Source organism: Bison bison, unplaced genomic scaffold (genome assembly GCF_000754665.1).
Source record: "Bison bison bison isolate TAMUID 2011002044 unplaced genomic scaffold, Bison_UMD1.0 scf7180017864114, whole genome shotgun sequence".
NCBI classification, from domain to species: domain Eukaryota; kingdom Metazoa; phylum Chordata; class Mammalia; order Artiodactyla; family Bovidae; genus Bison; species Bison bison.
Genome location: NW_011494686.1, coordinates 161,983 through 184,157, shown reverse-complemented (window position 1 = coordinate 184,157; position 22,175 = coordinate 161,983). Strand labels below are relative to the sequence as shown.

Below are 22,175 nucleotides of genomic sequence, written 5' to 3'. Positions count from 1 at the left end.
CTCCAATGCATGAAAGTGAAAAGTGAAAGTGAAGTTGCTCAGTCGTGCCCGACTCTTAGCGACCCCATGGACTGCAGCCTACCAGGCTCCTCCATCCATGGGATTTTCCAAACAATGAACAAGTCTACAAAGATGTTTGGAAAACAAAATAGGAGTACGAAACAGAAAAGGAAAAGGAATAACAACGTGTTTTCTCCATTTCTTGATCTTGGAGAAAGCTGGCATTCGGATTTTTTTGGCTTTTAAAATTCTTTTAATGACAGGTAGTTTTCAAAGATACATTGTTTGCAAATAATGTATTTTTTTTTTATTGTATTTTAGAGTGCGAGCGTGCTAAGTCAGTTTAATTCTGGCCGACTCTGCAACCTTATGCACCATAGCCCGCCAGGCTCCTCTGTCCATGGGATTCTCCAGGCAAGGATACTGGAGTGGGTTGCCATTTCCTTCTCCAGGGGGTCTTCTTGACCCAGGGATCAAACCTACGTCTCTTGTCGCCTACATCTGCAGGTGGGTTCTTGACCACTTAGCGCCACAGACAGTTGGAAAAACGGGGATATGCTGATTCTGGCCTGACTCCAGTGGCAGGTTTACATGCTTTGGGGTCTGCACACGATCAGTAAAACCATGTTACGAACTATCTGCAGCTAGTCATTTGGGTGCCCTGTATTTGAGTATTACAGGGAATGGCATTAGGAAGCCCAACTGGGAACATAAAATACAACTTGTCTATAACCGGGATCACTTAATGTCAAAATAAAAGTGATTGAAAACAGGATTTGGAAGGGTAAGGCTGGTTCAATCCAGGGCATACAGCATTAAGTAGGGGGAGCCTGCAATAAACCCACGTGATTGATAGAGCTATTTAAAAAGATCTCAGGGCAGTTGTCACAAACTGTGGCTTTAGCCCCAAGAACTGGGATTTCTTTAATCTTTGAGTTAGCTAGCTAGCTGGCTATGGCTTCAGAGAATGTATAAACTGACTCATTGAGAACAATAAAGGATTCCTTTATTTATTAATCCACAGGAATGGGGGATCATTTTAAAGGGCCATTTTGTGTACACAGAAAGTGTAGAGAGGAGCGTATTGGGGGAGAGGCTATCTCTTTGGAGCACATCCTCAAAGTGGGTAAACTTATTTATTTGTTTAGGCTATGCCATATGGCATGTGGGATCTTAGTTCCCTCAGCAGGGATTGAACCTGAGCCCCGTGCCACGGAAGTGTGGCGTCTTAACCACTCGACCTCCAGGGAAGTCTGCAAGAGGATAATTTTTTAAAAGACAATATTAATACTTTGCCACATGACAGTCAGCTATTTGGTTAATCAATATCCATCCTTCTGAGTTTTCCTTACTATCAGTCAGATCCTTGATTTTGTCACGGCAGCAGAGGAGCCTGGCTTCCTCATGCACACAGATCTTATTGATTACGCTAGGTAGAACCCATTGTGTGGGGTTTCTGACGAGATCAGGCGTGTTCAGAGTGGTAATGCCATAGACATGTGGGGTTTCTGGAAAAGCTACTTAAACATGGGGGCTACTCCTTCGGTGCACACACACTAATGTGATCTGTATCCTTCCCCTTCTGGCTGCCTGGAAAGGAGGTCTAAGGGCAGAGCTGTAGCTGCCATCTTCCAATAATAAAGGAAAGGCGAGCACAGTAGCAGAACCCTGGCTTCTTGAGTCCCATGACCACTGAGCTGATGACAGATAAGCTACGGGAGACAGATAAGCCCCTACTTGGCCTACTCCCTGTTATTTTGAGTTTTCTGTTCACATTTGTGCTCAGTCACTCAGTTGTGTCTGACTCTTTGCCACCCCATAAACTGTAGCCTGCCAGGCTCCTCTGTCCATAGGACTCTCCAGGCAAGAATACTGGAGAGTGTTGCCATTTCCTCCTCCAGAGGATCCTCCTGACCCAGGGATTGAACCCACTTCTCCTGCGTTGGCAGGCAGATTCTTTACCGCTGAGCCACCTGGGAAGATTTTCTGCACTCAGCATCCAAACACAACCCCTAACTGATAAAGGTATAGTGAAGAGAATTTCTAGAAAAACATACCAGAAGCAGGATCAAGAGCCATGTTGGACTTGGATGGGGTGGTAGGGTTTTCACTCTAAGCTAGCCCCCCTGCCACCCTCCAACCCCAAGCCCTCCCAGCTAGGCTTGCTCTCCTGCAGTCAGAACCTGCTCGACCTTTGAGTGGGATGCAAGGGAATGTCTATTGCCTGGGGACCAAGTTTTGGATTCTAATGTCCATTTGGTTGCGTTAGTCTCTTAAACACCCGTATAATAAGGGTACATGCCTGTCTAGCTTATCTCACAGCGTGTTTGGAGGAATCAAATACCAAAATGACATGGAAATGCTCTTTGGGAACTTAAAAAATGCTATGAAAATGTGAAGCAGCAGCATCTTATTGCTCCCAATCCCTGTTTAATTATTTTCAGAGCAGGTGTCACTCATAGCTTGAATAGGCTCAATTGTGGTGCTAACGCAAAAATCGACATTCAGAAACACCATTTTCCACAAATCTATTCTAATTAGTTACCTCTATTGCAGGAATGAAAGGTAATAACAGCTTAATATGTTTCACATCTGGAGTACTCTGAACTTTCATGCCTGGATGATGTCATGCCAAAGTTTCTCAAGATAAGTTTCCTGTTAAATTTTAATAAAGGATAATAGCTACCATTTGTATAACAGTTAGATTTTTATGAAGTATGTGAATGCATGTTAATTCCTTTGATTCTCAATAATAATACTGATTCATATATTATTGTGTCCAGTTTAAGATAATGAATTGAGGCTCAAAAAAATCGGTACTCTGGGCAAAAAGAGTTGCCGATGAAGACTGGCGCTCGTGTATGGCAATCACACAGGGCAGTTATCCAGGCTCCATCAACAACTCATATTGACTTTTGGTGTGGCTGGTCGTCTTTACATACTTGTTTGTTGAAACTGAAGTTACCCACAGTCCTGGTTTTACTCTTTGAATTAATATATATCAACAGTATCTGACTACGTAGTATCAGCTGGGTTCTATCAGACACTGTGCATGCATTACATAATCCCTTTGATGTACTATTATATACATTTCATTAAAAAATTTAAGACTCAAAATTGAGTTAGTATTTGTACAGAAAAGTGCAGGTGGGACCTCCCTGGTGACCCAGTGGCTAAGACACTCACAATACAGGGGGCCTGGGTTTGATCCCTGGTCAGGAAACTAGATCTCACAGTCAAATAAATAAATATCTTAAAGGGAAGATATTATTTTATACATTTTTCAAAAAACTAGAAGTTCAGAGAGAGAAAGCAATTGCCCAGTGTCACAGAGTCAGCAAACAGAAGCTTCACAGCTTTATCCGTCCTGTTCGCTGCCTGGGAGAAACAGATAGCCTCCTACTGACAGGTTCAGATTTTTTCTAGGACTTTAGGCTTTCCAAAATGCAACTTCTTATGTACCCAATCCCATTTCTTTCCATGAGTCATACCTTAGATGTTGCTCTCATGACGTCTGTCTCCTTTTCCTACTCCTCAAATGCGTGGTACTCATGTGTGTTCTAGCTAGACCCCCATCAGGAACAGTTCAATCCTCCTCATGCATGAACAGTTTCTTCATGACTTTATCTCATATCCTCCTTGGCTTTCTATAGCACAAGCTACTTTTTACCATACCTTGTGATTCTGTTTTTCAGTTATCTCATGTTTGTGTTTTATTTCCACAACAAGACTGCAAAGCCTACTGGGGAGAAAGTCATGTGCTTCTTTCTTTTTTTTTTTTATAGTCCTGGCATAATTCCAAGCCCAGTTTAATGTACTACTAATCACAAACACACGTTTGATAGATACTCTTGGCAAAATTAACCAATAGTTCCTCTCTATTTGGGCCCTGCCCCCAGGGCCATGTGTTTCACAGGTCGGATCCTGACTTCACTGGAGAAATGCTCAATACTCTAAAGAAAACAAGGCATACAGACAAGTAAGACAGCATTTTAATTTTTAGGAAATCAGGCTAAATCCGCAAAACACAGTATCCATAGTCCTTTCATTGTCAAGGACAAACCAGTCTTGGCCAGATCGTCATGACCTTATCAGGTTTACCTGTTTCAGATGCTCACTGAGGGCAATTCTCAGGCTGCCGTTCCTTCGGTTTAACATCTCACAAGTCATGAGGGTGTAAAAGATCGCAGTGCACACCAGGGGCATGCAGAAGTAGAACCCGAACAGCCACCAGTCCTTAACATCCTGATAGAACTGGAAAGAGGAGAGGAGGGAGAGAGGAGGAAGAGCATTATAAGGCAAGTTTGCTGCACAAAGCCTCTGGTGGCTTCAACGTCTCCATGCTTACAGCTATGTTTGTATATTCATGCTCTCTGCTGGTGGTAATGGGCTTGGAGGTCGTGCTCAAAACTCAACCAAACTGAAAAGTCCAAACATGTAGTTTCTGGTTTAGCTGTGTGTTGTGTGCTGTGTGTTGCTTTTTATAACAGCACACAAAGAAATTGAATTAATATTATTCTGACAGTACTATTCACAATAGCCAAGACATAACAGCAACCTAAATGTCTATTGACAGATGAATGTGGTATACATATACACACACCAAATATACAACAGTATACACCATATATATACATACATACCATGTATATATATATATATATACAATGGAATATTACTCAGCCATAAAAAGAATGAAATAATGCCATTTGCAGCAACAAGATGGAGCTAGAGATTATCATACCAAGTGAAGTAATTTAGACAGAGAAAGACAAATAACATACGATATCACTTTATGTGGAATCTAAAATATAGCACAAATGAACTTATCCATGGAACAGAAACAGATGCATAGACAGAGAGCAGACTTGTGGTTACCAAGTGGGAGGCTGGGTGGGAGAGGGATGGGTTGGAAGTTCTGGATTAACAGCTGCAAACTATTATATATAGAATGGATAAACAACAAGGTCCTACTCTGTAGCACAGGGAACTATATTCAATATCCTTTCATAAGTCATAATGGAAAAGAATGTGAAAAAGAAAATATATAACAGAATAACTTTACTATATAGCAGAAATTAACACAACATTGTAAATCAGCTACAAGAAGTTTAAAATTACCCAAATTATTAAATAATTTTAATAATTATTAACAATTATTAATATTTTAAATAAACAAAAGTTGGTTTGAATTACACAGTGGAAGAACCCTCATCAATAAAAACAATTCCCTTTCAAAGCTCATAAAACATCCTTTTGAGACATAAGGATCTGTATCTTTATTGGTGATTCTCAGCATTTTGCTAGTGTCTGGTTTACTTCTGACTGTTGTGGTGAAGTGTTCTTAACGTGCCTGTCTTGTTCGGAAAGAGCGAAGGTTGTGAATGGCTTATCTGTAGGGCTCTGCTTGTTGGGAGTTAACCCTTTGTCTGGTATGTCTGCTATGCGACCTCAGCCAGCCAGTGTGAGCCATCAATAACCATGTCCTTCCTCTCTCTCTTAATACTTGCCACCTGGAAACTATTGAGGCAGAGTAGCTTATCTGAAGGCATGTTGAACCTGATCTCCCTGTGGACAGGATTTGTAAATATCAGGATTACTCAGTTTTATGTCTTTTTAAAGGAGAAAATGTAATACCCCATAAAAATGGAAATTCGAAAATTATAGCTAAATTCTTCCTCCCACTAAATTAATCACCAACTTGGGAAGAACGCTTTTCCTTTCCTAATGCTGTTTCTCCAGATAGTTTATTTACTAAGGATAATGCAGCCTCCTGCAATATCTCAGTTCCCACAGTAAAAAATAATCACACTGCTCTGTGAAAAACTGGAGAGTTTCTGAATATAGAAAGAGGCCCAGTAGGCTGCATTTATAACATGTCTATTAAAATATGCTATAAATGGTTCCTGAGGAAAAAAAGTTCTGGGCAGGGGTTCATAACTATTTTTATGTCAGGGACCCCTTTGGATTTCTGGTGAAGACTATAATTCTTTCTGAGACTAATACTTAAAAAAAAACCCACACATTTTATTTTATATTGGAGTATAGCTGATTAACAATTTTGTGATGGTTTCAGGTGAACAGTGAAGGGACTCAGCCTTGCATATACATGTATCCATTCTCCCCCAAATTCCCCTCCCATCCAGGCTGCCACATAACACTGAGCAGAGTTCTATGTGCTATACAGTAGGTCCTTGTTGGTTATCCATTTTAAATATAGCAGTGTGTACACATTGATCCCAAATTCCCTAACTATCTCTTTGCCATATTCTTCCCCCTCTAGCAACCATAAGTTTGTTGAGAATAATGCTTTTAAATGCATGAAATAAAATACAATGGAAACAAATTACATCAAAACGTAGCTAACAAAAATATGAAAAAGAAAATTCTAGTATCACAATATATGGGTTTATTAACAAATTAAATGACAGATCTAATGAGTTCTATCAGAATATGGAACCAATGATGAATGTAAATAACATTTCCAGATTATATATTAGTGAAAAAAAACAACATCATGTTTCTGTTAAACACTACTGTGATTTGTTGCCTACATCCAAGTTAATTAGAAGGAAATGATAAATTTCAGTTAAAAGTTAGTGAAAATAAACATGTAATTTCCTTTTCCTTCAAGTTCACAGACCACTGAATTGTAGCCTCAGGTTAAGTGCAGAATCTCAAAGGAGTTGGCGTATTCAGATCTGTTTATACAAATATTTTCCTATTCACATCCCACTGTAGAAAGATCTTAGTACTGAACTTAAAACACAAACAAAAAAAATCAGAACTCTTCGTTTAAGCACAATGCACACACTCCTTGAAGAAGCCCCTTCCTCTGTACCCCCTCCTTCTGGGTGCGGGTGGGGGTGTGAAGCCCAGAAGCAGCTGTGGGGGTCCTGGGAGTTGGCCTTTGCTGGAGGAGACTGGATGGAGTCGCCTGCCCCTTCCATGGCAGAGGCCAGTCCAGAATGGGATCACACATTTCTTTGGAACTGATGACATCAAGGGTACAGCGGGGCCTCCCCCCAGTCTGTGTGAGTCCTCAGACATTTCAGTCGTGGACAACTCTTTGTGACCCCATATACTGTAGCCTGTCAGGCTCCTCTGTCCATGGGGATTCTCCAGGCAAGAATCCTGGAGTGGTTGCCATGCCCACTCCAGGGCATCTTTCCCACTCAGGGATTGAACCAGTGTCTCTTGTGTCTCCTGCATTGGCAGATGGGTTCTTTAACACTAACACCACCTGGGAAACCCCTCCCTCCAGTCTGCTGCTGCTGCTGCTGCTAAGTCGCTTCAGTCGTGTCCGACTCTGTGCGACCCCATAGACGGCAGCCCACCAGGCTCCCCCGTCCCTGGGATTCTCCAGGCAAGAACACTGGAGTGGGTCCCTCCAGTCTAGGTTAGAGCAAAGCTGAGGAGGAAAGACTGGAAAAAGAAGGGGGATCAAATTAGAAAAAGAGACCAGGGGGAAAGAGAAGCCTAAAACCTTCGACTTGAAAAGAAATCTACAAAATCATCAGTTCATGGGACTTCCCTGGCAGTCCAGTGGTAAGACTTGATGCTTCCAATGCAGGGGGTGCTGGTGGGATCTGTAATCAGGGAACTAAGATCCTGCAGGCTGAGCCATCAGGGAAGCCAGGTGGCACTGGGGGTAAAGAACCCACCTGCCAATGCAGTACCTGTAAGAGATGTGGGCTTGATCCCTTAGTTGGGTAGATCCCCTGGAGGAGGAAATGGCAACCCACTCCAGTATTCTTGCCTGGAGAATCCCAAGGACAAAGGAACCTGGCAGCTTCAAGTCCATGGGCTCACAAAGAGTTGGAAGTGACTGAAGCAACTTAGTATGCATGCATGTAAGATCCTGCATGCTGAGGGGTGTGACCAAAAAATTATCAGTTCAAACTCAGTACTGTTTACACAACCCTCCAGGCATCCCCGCCCCTGCCTGAAGGGCAGCCACACTTAGCTTCACTGCTAAGAAGGACATGCTTTCTTGTGAAGAAACCTATTTCCTTTTACCCAGCAAGATCCATCAGTAAGTTCCTTATTACATGGAGCCTCTTTTCTAACGTTTTAGTCAGAGGTATCCAGATCGCTCATTCACACTGCCCAAATTCTGAGAATACACAGAACTACACAAAAAAGATCTTCATGACCCAGATAACCACGATGGTGTGATCACTGGACTAGAGCCAGACATCCTGGAATGCAAAGTCAAGTGGGCCTTAGGAAGCATCACAACACACAAAGCTAGTGGAGATGATAGAATTCCAGTTGAGCTATTTCAAATCCTAAAAGATGGTGCTGTTAAAGTGCTGCACTCTATATACCAGCAAATTTGGAAAACTCAGCAGTGGCCATGAAACTGGAAAAGGTCAGTTTTCATTCCAATCCAAAGAAAGGCAATGCCAAAGAATGTTCAAACTACTGCACAATTGCACTCGTCTCACACTTTAGCAAAGTAATGCTCAAAATTGTAAAAGCCAGGCTTCAACAGTATGTGAACTGTGAACTTCCAGATGTTCAAGCTGGATTTAGAAAAGGCAGCAGAACCAGAGATCAAATTGCCAACATCTGTCGGATCATAGAGAAAGCAAGAGAGTTCCAGAGAAACATCTATTTCTGCTTTATTGACTACACCAAAGCCTTTGACTGTGTGGATCACAACAAACTGTGGAAAATTCTGAAAGAGATGGGAATACCAGACCAGCTGACCTGCCTTCTGAGAAATCTATATGCAGGTCAGGAAGCAACAGTTAGAACTGGACATGGAACAATAGACTGGTTCCAAATTGGGAAAGGAGTACATCAAGGCTGTATATGTGGCTCTGCTTATTTGACTTATATGTAGAGTACATCATGTGAAATGCTGGGCTGGATGAAGCACAAGCTGGAATCAAGATTAACAGGAGAAATATCAATAACCTCAGATAGCAGATGATACCACCCTTATGGCAGAAAGCGAAGAACTAAAGAGCCTTTGTTGAAAGTGAAAGAGAAAAGTGAAAAAGTTGGCTTAAAACTCAACATTCAGAAAACTAAGATCATGGCATCTGATCCCATCCCTTCATGGCAAATAGATGGGGAAACACTGGAAACAGTGAGAGGCTTTATTTTGGGGGGCTCCAAAATCACTACAGATGGTGACTGCAGCCATGAAATTAAAAGATGTTTGCTCCTTGGAAGAAAAGCTATGACCAACCTAGACAGCATATTAAAAAGCAAAGACATTAATTTGCCAACAAAGGTCTATCTAGTCAAAGCTATGGTTTTTCCAGTGGTCATGTATGGATGTGAGAGTTGGAGTATAAAGAAAGCTGAGCAGAAAAGAATTGATGCTATTGAACTGTGGTGTTGGAGAAGACTCTTGAGAGTCCCTTGGAGTATAAGGAGATCCAACCAGTCCATCCTAAAAGAAATCAGTCCTGAATATTCATTGGAAGGATTGATGCTGAAGCTGAAACTCCAATACTTTGGCCACCTGATGCGAAGAGTTGACTCATTGGAAAAGACCCGGATGCTGGAAGGCATCAGGAGGAGGAGAAGGCAGGAGGAGAAGGGGACAATAGAGATGAGATGGTTGGATGGCATCACCGACTCAATGAACATGAGTTTGAGCAAGGTCTGGGAGTTGGTAATGGACAGGGAAGCCTTGTGTGCTGCAGTCCTGGGGTTGCAAAAAGTAGGACATGACTGAGTGACTGAACTGAACTGAATTGAAATTCTGAGCACTTCTCCTAGTTCGTTTTTCACTGTGGATGTTGACTTAGTGAAAAAAGTCAGTAGATCAGTAGAAAACTTTAATTTTAAGGTCGCCAACTTGGCTCTGTTCATGAATACTTCTAATTTGAAAACAAGAATTTCCAAGCAGGGTAACTGATCAACCATAAGACCACTAATTTTTGTGAATTTTCCAAGGTAGAAATACTGTAAGTTGTCTGTAAATGATTAAAGGTGGAACCAGACTTTGTGAAACTTACATCAAAGCACTGAATTATGCTGATTTAAGAGAAATAGAAATAGTTACTCTTAGTTTTTCTCCTTGGTCTTCATGGGACTAGTTTTGCAGAGGAAATATGCATTTGAAACGCTTCCTTACACGGTAGGCTATGTAATTAAGCTGGTCATAAAAATTAATGTGGTCAGGTATAATAAACAGCAACTGAATTTGTTACACTAAAATGCTTTTTTAAAAAGTTCTGAAAATTTATATTATATCATATTAGAATCTGAACTAAGCACACATGAGAATGACTTCTACTTTTAATTAGTATATCTACCTTTAAAAAACTTGTGAGAAACATGCATTTCACAAAGGAGCATCAAATAAGTGTCAGCGTGTCTGTCAGAGGGAAATTGTTGTGCTGTGTTCCTTATTCTCAAAACAAATAGCACTCCATGTATACACATCAATCTCTCTCAGCTTCAGAATTCTGAGTTGTTTGGCACAGAGCAGCAATGGTGTCTACAGTTACAAAAGAGAAAACAGAGTAGTTGTTCTAGTCCAGAAGCTAAGCCCTGGCTTAACATCTACTTTTTGTGTAATTGAATAATATAGTAAGTCTCCTATAGGTGAGTGAATTACGTTCCGCAAGAGCGTTCATAAATCCAATTTGTTCATAAGCCCGACAAAGTCAGCCTAGGTACCGAACTAACATGCTAAGTTATATAGTACTGGACTGTAACAGGTTTATTGTACTTTTCACACAAATAAGATATAAAAACAACAAATGATATATAAAAAAATATATATAAAGAAAATATTTTTAATCCTACAGTGTAGTATCTTGAAAAAGCACCGTAGAACAGTATGACAGCTGGCTACAGGCACATGTGCACATCTCTGAAAGTTCACAACTTGAGGGCTCATTTGTAGGGGACTTACGGTATTTCACTCAACTAACAGAGTAAACCAGGCTTCCCTGGTGGCTCAGACAGTAAAGATTCCACCTGCAATGCATGAGACCTGGGTTCGATCCCTGGGTTGGGAAGATTCCATGGAGAAGGGAACGGCTACCCACTCCAGTATTCTTGCTTGGAAAATCCCACAGACAGAGGAGCCTGGCAGGCTACAGTCCACGGGGTTGCAAAGAGTCGGCTATGACTGAACGACTGAGCACACACACAGCATACAGCATCGTAAATCACACTGGGCAGTGTAGTGATATCAAGTCTCGCTGATGGTAAATGAAGACCTCTCCCACTCCCTAATTAATTTCCTTTAGACTATTCATACCTCCATGAATTTCGACGTGGCATTGAGCATACAGGTTCTGTGCTGTGCACCCTTGTATTCAAAAGGTACCATGACAAAGCCGATGGCTTCAGGGATGGCCAGGATAAAAGAAAGGATCCAGATGGAGACAATCTCAATGGCTGTGACCAAGGGAATCCCAATTCCCTGAACACGACTCCAGGAGGCAACTGCTCTGTACCTGGTGGGGGAAAAAAAAAAAAAAAAGAGGAGAGTGATAGAACCAACTTGTTAGGAAATTTTGTTATTTCAACTCAATAAAATTTCTATTAATAAATGCTGGAAAATCCTTCCGTTGGCCACTGACCAACCATGGCTTTTTAGGAATTTTATGTGTGTGAAAAACAGTTGGGGCCATTAAAAGTTCCACCTGCTTGGGGTTCAACTGGCTGGCAGGCCTGAGTCTGAGATCTTCACTTGGGGTTTAGTAAAATTTCGTGAGAGTTTAGGATGTGGCCACTAAGACAGGTGTGCTATGTTTTTTAAGCTGTGGGAAAAATTGGGTAGTGAAAACTGCTGGTATTTATTATGGTAATATCTTATTTCTGTTTCTATATTAAAAAAAACTTGGAATATTATATATGAAGTGGATCTAGATATCTTTAAGTGAATCATGACCATAGATATTCTATTGTTTTCTCCCTTCTTCGATCCTCAAATTATGGTTACAGTGGGTGGCCATTTTAGTAAATAAATATTTTTAATCATTACACTTTAGTGTAGTCAATGAAACAGAAGTAGATGTTTTTCTGGAATTCTCTTGCTTTTTCGATGAGACAACAGATGTTGGCAATTTGATCTCTGGTTCCTCTGCCTTTTCTAAATCCAGTTTGAACACCTGGAAGTTCTTAGTTCAGGTACTGTTGAAGCCTAGCTTGGAGAATTTTGAGCATTATTTTGCTAGCATGTGAAATGAGTGCAATTGTGTGGTAGTTTGAACATTCTTTGCCTTTCTTTGGGATTGGGATGAAAACTGACCTATTCCAGTCCTGTGGCCACTGCTGAGTTTTCCAAATTTGCTGGCATATTGAGTGCAGCACTTTAACAGCATCATCTTTTAGGATTTGAAATATCTCAGCTGGAATTCCATCACCTCCACTAGCTTTGTTCGTAGTGATGCTTCCTAAGGCCTATACTTGACTTTGCACTCCAAGATGTCTGGCTCCAGGTGGGTGATCACACTGTCGTGGCTATCTAGGTCATTAAGATCTTTTTTGTACAGCTCTTCTGTGTATTCTTGTTAATTCTTCTTAACATTTTCTGCTTCTGTTAGGTCCATACCATTTCTTTTATTGTGCCCATCTTTGCATGAAATATTCCCTTGATATCTCTAATTTTCTTGAAGAGCTCTCTAGTCTTCCCCATTCTATTGTTTTCCTCTATTTCTTGCATTGCCCACTTAGGAAGACTTTCTTATCTCTCCTTGCTATTTTTGGAACTTTTGGAACTGGCTCAAAATTGGGAAAGGAGTACATCAAGGCTCCATATTGTCACCCTGCTTATTTAACTTCTGTGCAGAGTACATCATGCGACATACTGGGCTGAATGAAACACAAGCTGGAATCAAGATTGCCGAAAGAAATATCAATAACCTCAGCTATGCAGATGACACCTCCATTATGGCAGAAAGCAAAGAGAACTAAAGAGCCTCTTGATGAAGGTTTAAGAGGAGCGTGAAAAAGCTGGCTTAAAACTCAACATTCAAAAAACTAAGATCATAGCATTTGATCCCATCACTTCATGGCAAATAGATGGGAAAACAATGGAAACAGTGACAGACTTTATTTTCTTGGGCTCCAAAATCACTGCAGATGGTGACTGCAGCCACAAAATTAAAAGATGCTTGCTCCTAGGAAGAAAAGCTATGACAAACCCAGACAGCGACAGAGACATTATTTTGCTGACAAAGGTCCATAAGTGAAAGCTATGTTTTTCCAGTAGTCATGTATGGATGTGAGCGTTGAACCATAAAGTGGACTGAGCACCGAAGAATTGATGTTTTTGAACGGTGGTGCTGGAGAAGACTCTTGAGAGTCCCTTGGACTGTAGGGAGATCCAACCAGTCAATCCTAAAGGAAATCAATCCTGATTTTCATTAGAAGGACTGATGCTGAAACTGAAGCTCAATACTTTGGCCACCTGATGCGAAGAACTGACTCATTAGAAAAGACCTTGATGCTGGGAAAGATTGAAGGCAGGAGGAGAAGGGGACGACAGAGGACAAGATGGTTGGATGGCTGACTCAATGGACATGAGTTTGAGCAAACTCTGGGAGATGGTGAAGGACAGGTAAGCCTGGCGTGCTACAGTCCATGGAGTTGCAAAGAGTTGGATATGGTTGAGCAACTGAACAATAACAAAATCATAATACTTAAAAATGTAAAAGAAGAACTCTAGCTCTCCCATGTGGCCTGGTGCCAGACTATGTAAAACTGAACTAAATATACCTTGGTTCCCAATCTTTAGGGTTTATAGTTTAATATAAAAAAGATGGTTCATCCAGAAGTGCAGGATATAAATGTAACTGAACAATTTTGCCAATCAAAACACCAACTGGCATTAAGAAATTGTGTTCACCTTACTTCTTACCTTAATATTTTATCATAATAATCAGATTTAAATGTTAAGTCTAAAGAACGTTTGGTTTCAGAAACTGTGCTCTTTGACCTGATGTGATGGTCTGGTGCTAACTGCTCTCAGATTTACAGTTAAGGAAGGACCTGGGATGTGGTGCAGTACTTTTGTGGCTTCATTCTCGAAATTTTTGCTGCTGTTGTAATGGAAAGGAAACATTTTCTTTTTATAGCTTTCATTAGAGAGTGCCAGAAGAAGGCCGTAAAATAGACCAAGGCACTGGAGACAGGTGCACGTGGGTTTGGAGGCCAGGCAACTCGATGGGAACGAGAGTCAGCAATACCAAGGCAAGATACAAGATACCCATCGCCACTGAAATGAGCCCTTGATCACTTACAGTTAGTGTTCTGTCCCACTGCATCTAAAAAGTACATGTGTGGAAACACAACTCCTAGGAATTACACTACCTCGTTCTTCACTGTAGGTTAGAACCTATAGTTTGGTACACACAATGATGCCACTTGGCATATATACAGCTCAATTTGATGGAGAAATGTTTTGCAAAAGATTTTTAGGGTAAATAAGATTGGTGTACAATGAGAATCTCTGAAAAAGTCTAGACTAGTCCAGAATGGGATAAAATACAGCTATGCAAACAGACCAAGAAAATCCTTTTATGATATAGCCAACATTGCATTTTAAAATTTATGGTTATTACCAGTGGAATAAAGACTGCAATATATTTTGCTTTCTACTTCTGTTGACTTTGCTGCCTTATTAGACTGGCAGGCTGATGTCCAGTAAAAGCTCAAAGGAATGGAGACGGGATGTCTATATCTTGAGGCTGCTGATAAATTTTATCTATTTCTTCTCCCTTTTTCTTATCAGGAAAGGTGATGTAAATAAAACACTTTATCTTTTAAGAGAGCCAGAAAGCCAGATTTCTTAGGCAGGATTGGAGACAGAAGGTGGTTTAGTAAGAAAATGTGGTCTATATGTTCTAATGATGAATATATTCACAGAGCAGCTTCATTCTGTAACGTGCCAATGAGTTGCCAGAATATTACATATCTATAATCCAATGTAAATTCAACATTTAAAAATAAGTAGAAGTAATTTTTCATATCTAGTTGAGCAAATGATTCATAATCAGTCTGCTCCTTCCTTAACCCTCAGGACAAAGAATTAGAATGTTTTCCATTTTTAATCACACTGATCTTGTTCCTTGAGAAAACAAAAGCAATTACAAATAATCATTTGTGATGACAGAGGCGGAGAAAGATGTGGAGAATAAGAAATACTGAATGTTCCAAAAATGATTTCTTTCTGGAGAGAAAAACATAACACATAACACATAATATGTTCTTATTAGGTGTGACTATAAATGGCCTTCAATCTAGTTGGTGTGTATATATATGATATATGACACTGTCATTGAAAATCTGCAAGTGTGGAGCCAACTGCAAACAAATAATATTCTGGAAATAATTCCTCCTCTTTGAAATGCTTTCTTCACTTGGTTTAGACCATCTTCTGCTGGTTTTCCTCTTGCTGATGGGATTGGTCACTTCATCTCATCTCCTTGGCTGGACCATGCCCATGCCTCAAATTCTTAGTACTGGATTTCTCTGTAGCCCTTGGACCCCCTTTCTATCTAACTTCTCTCTCCTAGTAATCTCATCTATTCTTATGGCTTTAGTATCATTTAAACTACTTAAGATAACATATTAAAAAGCAGAGACATTACTTTGCCAACAAAGGTCTGTCTAGTCAAGGCTATGGTTTTTCCTGTGCTCATGTATGGATGTGAGAGTTGGACTGTGAAGAAAGCTGAGCGCCGAAGAATTGATGCTTTTAAACTGTGGTGTTGGAGAAGACTCTTGAGAGTCCCTTGGACTGCAAGGAGATCCAACCTGTCCATTCCTTTAGGAGATCAGTCCTGGGTGTTCTTTGGAAGGAATGATGCTAAAGCTGGAACTCCAGTACTTTGGCCACCTCATGCGAAGAGTTGACTCATTGGGAAAGACTCTGATGCTGGGAGGGATTGGGGGCAAGAGGAGAAGGGGACGACAGAGGATGAGATGGCTGGATGGCATCACTGACTCGGTGGAGGTGAGTCTGAGTGAACTCTGGGAGTTGGTGATGGACAGGGAGGCCTGGCGTGCTGTGGTTCATGGGGTTGCAAAGAGTTGGACATGACTGAATGACTGAACTGAACTGAACTGAATGAATACATGTGGAATCTAGCTGCAGATATTTGGACACTTCTTTGGTTGGGTGTGTCATCTGGGCTGGCCTGTGGCTGCTTTGCTGGAATCATGCTTTTTCAGTTTCACACCTGTCCTCTCCTCTGAGCAGCAGGTTCTACCCTGGAGCTCCGAGCTGGCTGGAGCAGTGTTGAGCAGCCCTGGGCTCGTGGAGAGGGAGACGTGCTCCACTAATCTCCCATGTCTAGTTGTTCCTATCAAAGGGCCAGTCATGTGAGTCTTGGAACCATGAAACAAGCTCAGGAGCCACCTGAAAGCCACCAGGAGACCCCAGTCAGAGTAACAAGGAGTGGAAGAACCGCCCCAATTTCTGCCCCACAACATGGTCAGACTGTAAGAAAATAATGATTGTTCTAAACTACTCAATTTGGGGGTAGTTTCTTACTAAAGAAAAATGAGGCAGCAAGATTAACCAGTCACCTGATCTTGACAAGAGAATTAAAAGAGTGAAAAACTTTGCAGTGGGGAACAGACTCCAAAATGAGATCCTGAGTTGCACGACACACACTTTTTATGCTTTAGTCATTTAGTCCCTAAGTTGCGTTCAACTCTTTGCAACCCTATGAACTGTAGCCGGCCAGGCTCCTCTGTCCATGGGATTTCCCAGGCGAGAATACTAGAGCGGGTTGCCATTTCCTTCTCCAGAAGACATTCTTGACCCAAGAATCAAACCTACATCTCCTGCATTGGTAGGTGGATTCTTTACCACTTCCTAGGAGCCACAAGGAAAACCCATTACATGCAGGGTGAAAGAAAAATCAAAGCACAGGAGAAAAAAAAGAGAAACCAAGACCAAGTCTAAGTAAAAATGAAGTGTTTTAGAAAATCACTTCCATGCTTCTTGAGTTATGGTCAATCTTTGAGACTATCACAGAAACCACCGAGTAACTACTTGAAATGAGGGATGAGGAACTGACGCAAATCAAAGTTTCCTTATTAATGGATCCTTGCAACTTTCCCAGGTATCTAATTACACATCATCTGGAGTAGCTGTTAAAGGAGTTTTATCTTTTTATAGCTTCCTTTCCCAGGCAGCTTTTAACTACAGTTTGGAGCTGTAACCAGACCTCTTTACTGGTCTGACCCCCATCATTTCCCACTTTAAACATGACGGTTAACCTTACAAAGAATAGCATTTAATTCCTCTTTCCAATCCCAGCCCCTCCTTTTTTCTCTAAAACAAAGAGTTTTTTCCCCTAAAACATAGAGTGCTTGCCACTTAAAGCATGTGAGAATACTTATTCAAATTATTGGTAATGGCTGGTATAAGTGATAAGCTTTTTCTGTTTTGTTTACCTTATTTAGATTAAAAAAACCTCTAGGGAGGGGGCTTCCCTGGTGGTCCAGTAGCTGAGGCTCTGCGCTCCAAATGCAAGGGGCCCGGTTTTGATCCCCCATCCACCCCACATGCAGCAACCAAGACCTGGGCAGCCAAATAAGTAAATAAATATTAAAAAAAAAACACCAAAACCAAACACCTAGACTGAGAAAGGTAACCAAACACCTAGACTGAGAAAAGTAGGCCTTTTTTTTTTTTTGACCCTACGGTATTAGTATTCACTAAGTAATCAATGAAGTAATAAATCATATAGAGCTTGGATGAATTGTTGTTTAGTTGATAAATTGTGTCCAACTCCTCACATCTCTGTGAACTGTAGCTCTCCAGGCTCCTCTGTTCGTGGGATTATCCCGGCAAGTACCTTGGAGTGGATTGCTGTTTCCTTCTCCAGGGGATCTTCCTGACTCAGGGATCAAACCCACATCTGCTTTGTTAGGTGGATTCTTTACTACTGAGCCCAGTTACTCCTGTTATTTTCCCTCAAAAGCAACATAAAAAAAAAAAAAATCACAGACTCTTCCTGGGCCATAATTTGATTCAGCTCATAAAAGGAAAGCAGAGATTCCTAAATTGCAAATTGTTTCCTAACAGAATCCAATTTCCCTCTTTTTACTCCTTGCTTTTTTTTTTTTTTTAAAGGAAGAAATTTTCTTATTTTTAGTAGAATATAATGCAACCAAATCAAGATGCAAAGCAAATGGTATCTAATTTTCAGGAATGAACTGTGAATGATTCATTTTACAGTGTGAAAGCTTTTGACATAGAAATGTCAAAAAAGATTCCTTCCATACAGATCTCAAAGATGAGTCAGTACCAAGGGAAATGCAACAATTTATAAAGAAAGGACTGAGGGAACACAGGATGGTGAATTGATTACCAGGGAAAAACCTGGATTAAGGCAGATTTTTGAGAAAGTGGAATTTTAAAATGGTTCATCTCTTTGATCTAAAACTGAGACTAGGGACTTCCCTGGTGATCCGGTGGCTAAGACACCATGCCCCCAGTGCAGGGGGTCCCGGTTGGACCCTGGTCGGGGAGTTGAATCCCACATGCCACAGTCAAGTGTTCCCATGCTGAAACTAAAGATCCCCCATGTTGCAAATAAGATCTGATGAAGCCAAACAAATAAAAAACAAACAACTGAGAGCAAGTCTTAATGAAAGAGATGCTTGGTATTCTTTTTTCTTTCTTTTTTTTCAAACCAAGGACATTTTATTTGATACATAACTGATAACTTGTGATTGAACCATTGAGTTAATTTTTCTCCCTGCATGAGATAGGAGAGGAAAGGGTGTGGTTGAGGTGAACCTCCACCAGAACTAGGAGTCTATGACCCAGTCCTTCCATTTCCTCCCCCCATCATCTCCTCCCAGCTCCCTTCTTCCCCCTATCTACAGGTAGGGTATTTTTCTTTTTTACAGGTAGGGTTTATACTGGGGATGCTGAAGCAATATTGTCCCCTGAGAGAGGGCAGAACAAGATGAAATAAGGAAGAAACTGGAAGTTTTTGATGACTTGGGACTTTTGGGGATCCCATTGCACGACTACCTCCCTTGTGCATTTCATTCTTCCTGGTTCCCTTGTCCACATGTTCACACCCATTGATACTCTAAAGAACAGCAGCCAGGCCTGATTCTTCACGTCTGTACCTCATACTCTTCTCTCCAATTGTTCTGTAGAACTAAATGATGACTTACGCTTCTCAATGTAGGGATAATTCATGATATAGTATATCACTGAGGAATAAGTGCCCTAAAATATTTTTCAATCAAGAAAAAAATTAATTTTTTATACTTTTCTTTTTTTTGTTTGGCTGTGACTCATGGCATGTGGGATCTTAGTTCCCTGAGCAGGAATTGAACCCAACTTCCAAGGAAGTCCCAAGAAAAAAAATGTATATTTTCTATATTAAGATTCATGTGAACCATAAAAGGGACCACTAAACTATAGCACATAACACTATTTAGAGCACATATTGTAAATTTTGTAACACGAAAATATACTGTAGAGATGAAAAGTTGCCTCTATTTCTTATCAAACCAAGCAAATTATTTTCCTCTCCTTGGTCTCTCTTTTCATCAATGCCTCTCTTCTCAGAGGACTATGCCCAGCTGCCTTAAAAAGGTTTTACTATTTATAGAAGCCAAGCATCTTCCTTGCCTTCTTTCTCCTGTTTCTCATTCTTGGGTCATAGGCTGCTCTTTTCTGGATTTGGTTAGATGTTTCCTCAGAGGTGCAGTTTTCTTAGAACACTGAGTGGCTCTTTCCCAGAACTTGTTATCATGCTAGTTTTTAACATAAAGTTTGGGAAATTTTCTAAATAAAGAGTAGGTTTTAAAATAAAATGCTATTTTCCCAAATTTGATGGTGCTTTTGTAAAGGCAAGTGTAGGTGTGGAAATACCTCTGAGCTGAGTATGAACATGTATTTCTCCACACAAGGCCTATATACATTTGTGTTTTAGAGCTAGAGTCATAGGAAATTAGTGTTAATATAAAATAAAAGTCATAGGAATGAGCTGGGCAAATGAGAAAAACTAAATGTAAAGAATAGCGTGAAGTAAATAAGGAAAACTGGTCACAGATAATAAAACTCAATAAACTTTCAGAACTTTTTTCTGCTTGTATTAATAGAACAACTACTAATAATATGATGAAAACCCACTATTCTATCCCCTGACATAACTACTAATAATACTGATCATATTACTTTCAAGGAATTTTATATTCATAAACCTACACATTTAAATTGCATTTAACATCCCTATCCTTTTCCCTAAAATGTTGCTTTCAACATTTTCTGTAAATTGGCTCATTTATGTACCTAATTTCTTTGTTCAAATTTTGGATCATTTCCATAGGATTTATTCTAAAAATTGTAATTATTGGGTCAGAAGGCAAAAGCAGGATTTCCCTAATGGCTCAGTGGATGAGAATCCATTAGCAGCAACTAAGCCTGTGAGCCACAACTATTGAGCCTGTGCTCTAGAGCCTGGGAATTGCAACTACGGAAGTCGGAGTGCCCTAGGGCCTGTCCTCAGCAGTAAGAGAAGCCTGCACACAGCAACAAAGACCTAGCAGAGTCAATAAATAAATAAATTAAAAAAAAGAACACAAAAGCACTTGTAGGACTTTACTTTCTGGAGGGGCTGTTCAAGTTTCCATCATTACCAGAGAAGTATGCTTTTTAACGAGAATTTCTCTTAAATTTGATTTTTTCTTTGGCGATTTTTATACTCATACCTTTTAATATGAAAGTATTACGATTTTAACTACCAATTGTATGGATTCTTTAAATACCAAGAATATTAACATGCAGTTTTGCTGCAAGTATATTCCCCAGATTATTGCTTTATTTGGTTTTTAATTTTATGAATGTGTGATCTTCTTTTAAAATTTTATGTCCTAAAATGCATTTATAGTTTTACTCAGATTTTCTACCATCCTTTTTAGGTTTAAAAAGTCTTCCTTTTCTAGAGACCAAAAAGATGCTGGTTTATTTTCTTCTACTGCCTGATGGTTTGAGTTTCTGCATGCTTAAACACACACTACTTTTATTGGATGACTGGCTCCAAAACTTAGTACATAAGTGACCTTGATTAAGCTCTTTCAACTTCAGCTTCCTCACCTGTAAAATGGGGATAACTATAGCACCATCACAGGTGTTCAGTTCAGTTCAGTTCAGTCTCTCAGTCGTGTCTCTTTGCGACCCCATGAACCCCAGCATGCCAGGCCTGTCTGTCCATCATCAACTCCCGGAGTTCACTCCGACTCACGTCCATCAAGTCAGTGATGTCATCCAGCCATCTCATCCTCTGTCGTCCCCTTCTCCTCCTGCCCCCAATCCCTCCCAGCATCAGAGTCTTTTTCCAATGAGTCAACTCTTCGCATGAGGTGGCCAAAGTACTGGAGTTTCAGCTTTAGCATCATTCCTTCCAAAGAAATCTGTGATAAGCATTAAATAAAATAATTTCTGAGAAGTATTTTTAACAGGGCCTGGTACACACTAATACTTAACAAATGGTAATAATTGTAACAACAGACTGGTTCCAAATAGGAAAAGGAGTACGTCAAAGCTGTATATTGTCACCCTGCTTATTTAACTTATATGCAGAATACATCACGAGAAATGCTGGGCTGGAAGAAGCACAAGCTGGAATCAAGATTGCTGGGAGAAATATCAATAACCTCAGATATGCAGATAACACTACTCTATGGCAGAAAGTGAAGAAGAACTAAAGAGCCTCTTGATGAAAGAGAAAGAGGAGAGTGAAAAAGCTGGCTTAAAGCTCAACATTCAGAAAACTAAGATCATGGCATCCAGTCTCATCACTTCATGGCAAATAGATGGAGAAACAGTGGAATTAGTGGCAGACTTTATTTTTTTGGGCTCCAAAATCACTGCAGATGGTGATTGCAGCCATGAAATAAAAAGACACTTACTCCTTAGAAGGAAAGTTATGACCAACCTAGACAGCCTATTAAAAAGCAGAGACATTACTTTGCCGACAAAGGTACGTCTAGTCAAGGCTATAGTTTTTCCAGTGGTCATGTATGGATGTGAGAGTTGGACTGTGAAGAAAGCTGAGCGCTGAAGAATTGATGCTTTTGAACTGTGGTGTTGGAGAAGACTCTTGAGAGTCCCTTGGACTGCAAGGAGATTCAACCAGTCCATCCTAAAGGAGATCAGTCCTGAGTGTTCATTGGAAGGACTGATGTTGAAGCTGAAACTCCAATATCTG

The 22,175-nt window shown here is 40.5% G+C and overlaps 1 protein-coding gene across 1 annotated transcript in view; it reads right to left on the bottom strand.

The window, feature by feature from the left end:
• The window catches only part of EDNRA (endothelin receptor type A), a 68,539-nt gene that overhangs the window by 6,961 nt on the left and 39,403 nt on the right, over window positions 1–22,175 (bottom strand). The window contains exons 3-4 of the mRNA XM_010839159.1: window positions 11,237–11,435; window positions 4,102–4,254 (exon numbers count right to left, since the gene is read on the bottom strand). Coding sequence (XP_010837461.1) covers window positions 4,102–4,254; window positions 11,237–11,435 — 352 coding nt within the window. The remainder of the gene's footprint in view (window positions 1–4,101; window positions 4,255–11,236; window positions 11,436–22,175) is intronic.